At 32.4% G+C, this 4,871-nt stretch overlaps 1 protein-coding gene across 1 annotated transcript; it reads right to left on the minus strand.

Moving 5' to 3' along the window:
- Positions 1–1,021: 1,021 nt before the first annotated feature.
- On the minus strand, positions 1,022–3,864 carry LOC105125865 (protein BOBBER 1-like). Its single transcript, XM_011026513.1, has 6 exons — positions 3,351–3,864; positions 2,167–2,339; positions 2,006–2,054; positions 1,634–1,800; positions 1,344–1,427; positions 1,022–1,235 (listed from the first exon to the last, which is right to left on the minus strand). The coding sequence occupies exons 1-6, from the start codon at positions 3,706–3,708 to the stop codon at positions 1,197–1,199; spliced, it is 870 nt and encodes a 289-aa protein (XP_011024815.1). The 5' UTR covers positions 3,709–3,864; the 3' UTR covers positions 1,022–1,196.
- Between the last annotated feature and the right edge of the window lie 1,007 nt (positions 3,865–4,871).

Here is a 4,871-nt window from a genome sequence, read left to right on the forward strand (position 1 = left end):
TATTTAGTTATCTCTTGTGACATTAATACCAAGTTTATCGAGTTAGCTTAATTTAATATGTTCAACCAGTTAAATCATTTTTTTTATTTTTCTTAAATAGTTTTTTTCTTTTAATTTTATTTTTTGATATTGATTTGTTGCCTTTACTGTTTATTAGATTATTATAATCTCAAACAATTTTTTTATTATTCCCCTCCTTGCATAGCATTATTCATTAAAATGATACTTTGATTTATTATTTTTCAATTAATTTTTTTTTTAAATTTCTAAAATATTAAATTTTTTCTAATTATCTTACTTTTACCACAAAACCTTATAACCAAACTCATATTCAAGGGTCCAGATCTAATATTACAACCAAACTCCCTTAACCTTAAATCATATAAAATTAATATTATTATTAATATTATAAATATTATTTTTAAATTAAACATTGCAACAAACCTAATATTTTTAAATATAACTTCAAAAAGAAAATTAATATTTTTAAATTTTAGTTTTTTTTATATATATATTTTTAGAATAATTAACGCACTACACAACACAGGACGCGTTATTTGTAGTAACTAAACTCACCGAACTCAACTTTGAAAGGGTTGATCGTGTTCTCATTTCAGATTCATTCTTTTGTGTATTCTTTCGGTGTGTGTCTATATATATATATATATAGTTGCTAGGGCACATCGACCCCAGTACATTGCAGCTACATCACTCACTGAAGGATGGGTTCACGAGATCCAGTGCAAGACTCTAAAGTCCGAATTCCAAACCTGTCATACAAGAAAGAAGAGGAAGAGTGCCCCATTAATCAATGATTGTGCAGAGGCACTTATCTACCGGGCACTTGGAGGGGGAACATTTTTCCACTGAAGTTGCTTGCGCTGAGAATTTACACAAATAGAGCGAAAACAGAAGGAAGCTTCGTCGAGGAAATAAAAGGGCACTAGGGAGAATTTTACTATATCTATCTCCAAAAAGCTTGCCAATCTGGATTTTTTAGGCCTCGACCAAAAAACACTCGCACACTTGTTATGTAGATGACAAGATGTATCGATCAGCCATTTCAAGCCCACCAAAAGAGATCTGTTAAAGTTATTAACATGTTTCAACCATTCAAGCCCACCAAGAAGAAATACACTAGATCAAAGTAGACACCTTGGCCCAATTTCAAAACAGCATACACGTAAACTCGCATTTTATGCTATCTTCGCCTTTGAGAAATCCATCTCCGGATGCTGCAAAGAATCAAAAACAAATGACAGCTTAGCCAATGAAGTGATGCATGAGGTCGAGTGAAAACTACGGGTGCAATGAAGGGCAGTTCAAGAGAGTTGTGGTTTCACCTCAGCCATAAACTTCTTCAGAATCTCCTGTTTCTGCATCTCATCACTGGTTGGAAGGCCCATCTTCTTCTGTCTCTGATCAAACTACATATAAGAAAGAGGAAATTGAAACATCAGAAAGCACAAAAACTAACGTCGTCAAATTTTCACAACTACCAACCAAGAGGATGGACAAACACAACCAGATGCCATGTCAATTAAGCAACTATAAGAACCTAAACTCCATTAATCAAGATGGAAGAACTAAGGATGAAAGCACCATCAAGAATGGAAGAGGCACAGAAATTTACCATCATCTTTTCAACAGTTTGCCGCGTTTCAGCATCCAGATCAGATAGCTTGCTGTTTTCAGGTTCAACTTTCTGAGTATCAATTTCTGGATCTCCTTTCACCAAAGATTTCCACCAATCCATTTGGTCATGCTTTGTCAAAAGGATTGAGATGGTATTCTGGTCCTCTGGCGACAGTAAATGGTATATATGATGAGTTACTCACATTTATCTGACGGTTCTTGATGGGGTAAACAAAATTGAAAAAAATGCATCAAAAGAAAAATGCTCAATTCTTTATACTTCAGTTTTTGCAAAGAATTTTCAAATATTGTCTTTAGCCATTAAAGATTATTCCAATAGTAAATTCAGTAAATGGTGTAGTTAGCATACCTATGCTCCAGTAACAATCATCAACCTTGACAGGCTTATAAGGCTCTCCCTGCAAGTATTTGAATACAGAGTGTTATGACAGAAAACTACCTGAACGTACCGAAGATAGTTCACCTGGGGACAATTAATAAAAGAACAGACATGTGAGCATGCAAACTTACCTCAATTATTGGGGGCAGACCCTTGAGTCCAACTTTTAGATGGTTTTTCTTTATGTCACATACAACAAATCTTGATTTAGTTCCAGAAGGGACTGGAACTTGTATATTAACCTCTTGCAAAGTCTGTGTCCATGAATATTTCTCCAGATCAAGACCATTTCCCTTATTTGGAACTGCCCATTATAAACAAGAAGCAGCAAGAAAGAAGTAGGTAAAGAAAGCAATGGGCACCTTTCCTTCAAACTTCATAGATGTCAATAATATAAATGTCCAACATGCTCATCTGCATTTAACATGGAAGTCCTGGATATTTGAAGCAATTCACTTAAATGGTTCATCAGCCAATTGGGTGCACATGCTCGCTTAAGCATGTAATTGAAAAATGCAAATCCTTTCATTCATTCCAAAGCTATATAGAACTACAAACTCAAAGCTAGAGCCTACCCACCCACCATGCATAGACTTGCATGAAGTCTTAGATAAAACATACATCTGGATTGCAAGGAAAAAGGTTGCAGTTAAGTTAATTTATCAACAAACTCCTATTACAATACCTATCCACCATTTTCATCAACTACAACACCTTCCTTCTAAACGGACACTTTCATCATCCCATGTAGTTCTCATCACATAAAATTTAAAACTTTATTCAAGATTTAACAAATTTCAAAAACAAAATGTCAATATTTAACCCTTCCATGTTCAGAAAAATATCATTTAATTACAAACAAAAAAATCACAATTGAAATTAGTAACGGACAATTAAGCAATTTCACAACCATCACCAACAAGCAAATTCACAAAGAACAGAACTGAACAATCAACTACTTTAAAGAACTTGAATTACAAAACTTATCCAAAACAAATGGTTCAAAACCCTAGTCTTTTTTCCCTTCAATTCAATCATGGGCTTCCTATCCAAACATAGGAAAATACCAAAACTCACTAGATTCACAACAGGAACAACCCTTCTCCTTCAAAATCTTAAACCTCATTAGAAAAATGCCAAAAAGCTCAGACTTTAACCCCCCCCCGGCCCAAAACAATTCCAAAGCTCCTACATTTCAATCTATTACTACTTCAAAGAAAGCAAGACATAAAAAAATTTACAATCTTTAACAGATAAACCAATAAAAAAAACCAAAACAAAAACAAGAAACGAACAAAACCCATTTTTATTTTACCTCTATTTGCACTCTGCTCTTTATTCTCTCCCTCCTCCACTTTCTCCTCGTTTTCCTTCACCTCCTCCTTATTCAACCTCTTGTTCTCCTCCTTCACCTTCGCTTCTTCCTCCGCCTTCTTCCTCTTCTTCTCCTCCACTGCCCTCTTAACCACAGCAAAGATCTCCTTCTCCGCCGTGTCCTTCTCAAGAAAATTACTCTCTTTCCCCAAGAAATCAAGAACCGTCTCCACAATCCTTATGGGGTTTTGTGGATTAAATGCTGCCGAAAACATCGGCGTCTTGGGAGAAGTACAGGATGACGACGGTGATGATTTTTTGTCGTTTCGGTCGTCTTCGTAATCAGAAATTATTGCCATTTTTGGGTTGCTTTTGCTCTCTTCAACTGAGTTGCCTCGGTGAGTGCGAGTTGAGGAGTCCTCTCTCGTTCGAGGGATTTTTTTTTTAGAAGTCGAGATGTGAAAACCAGAAAGAGAGAGAAAATGAGCTCCGTCGAGGGTTCCAGAACCTTTTCTTATTAGTATGATGCGCTAAGAATTCATTTTGATCCCTCCACTTTATATCTTTATTTAAAATAAATTAATTTAAAAAGTTACAAGTGTATTTTAAAATATTTTAATTTTTTATTATTTTAAATTAATATATTTTTAATATTTTTAAATTATTTTAACACGTTAATATTAAAAATAATTTTTAAAAAATAAAAAAATTATTATTTAAATATATTTTTAAATAAAAATATTTTTAAAAACAATTATACTTTAAAACAATTCTAAGCACAAAGCAACTCACAACAATTATCTAATTAACTTTTTTTATAGAAGTCAAAGCATATTGTTGGCTTATATAAGCCTTATATAGAGATGAGATAGAAACAAAACAAACCACGTTTTATGTGGTAAATAATTAAGGAAACTAGTCAGATTAAACCTTAAGGAAAATAGTTAGATTGAACCTCCGTGTCCCAATTAATAGGGATTATTCACTAAATGAAGTTTGATAATTTCAACAATCTAACTGTCTCAGTATTCAATCTGACTTGGATATTGAATTAGACAAGTCATTTTTACTCTTTTAGTTGCCCTATCAAATATAAAATGTTATTATTTTATTTTAAAAAATTAATATAATATTATTTTAATTTATTTTTTAGAAAATAATTGAATCAAGTCTCACTAACGTTTTAACTAGAATATAATTTATCAAATTTTAATAGAATTAATTTCTAACTTGGTTTAAGACAATATTCAATCCAAACCAAGTCTTGAGGAGGCAAGTATTTAGTTTAATAACAATTATTTAATTATTCTATTTTATTATGATGAGGGTGAGAGTTTAGATTATAAAACAGAAAGAATCAATAAGTTGAACTTAAAACAGAGTATTTCATTTGATATAATTTATTAAATAAAGGTTTTATGTGGGATATATTTATTTTTAGCATAGCTAAAACTTTATAATATCCTTCTTGCTAAGTTTCAATTACCTTACTTAATTATAAAATTACATGGATCATTTGAAA

This window comes from Populus euphratica, unplaced genomic scaffold (genome assembly GCF_000495115.2).
Source record: "Populus euphratica unplaced genomic scaffold, PopEup_1.0 scaffold44.1, whole genome shotgun sequence".
NCBI lineage: Eukaryota > Viridiplantae > Streptophyta > Magnoliopsida > Malpighiales > Salicaceae > Populus > Populus euphratica.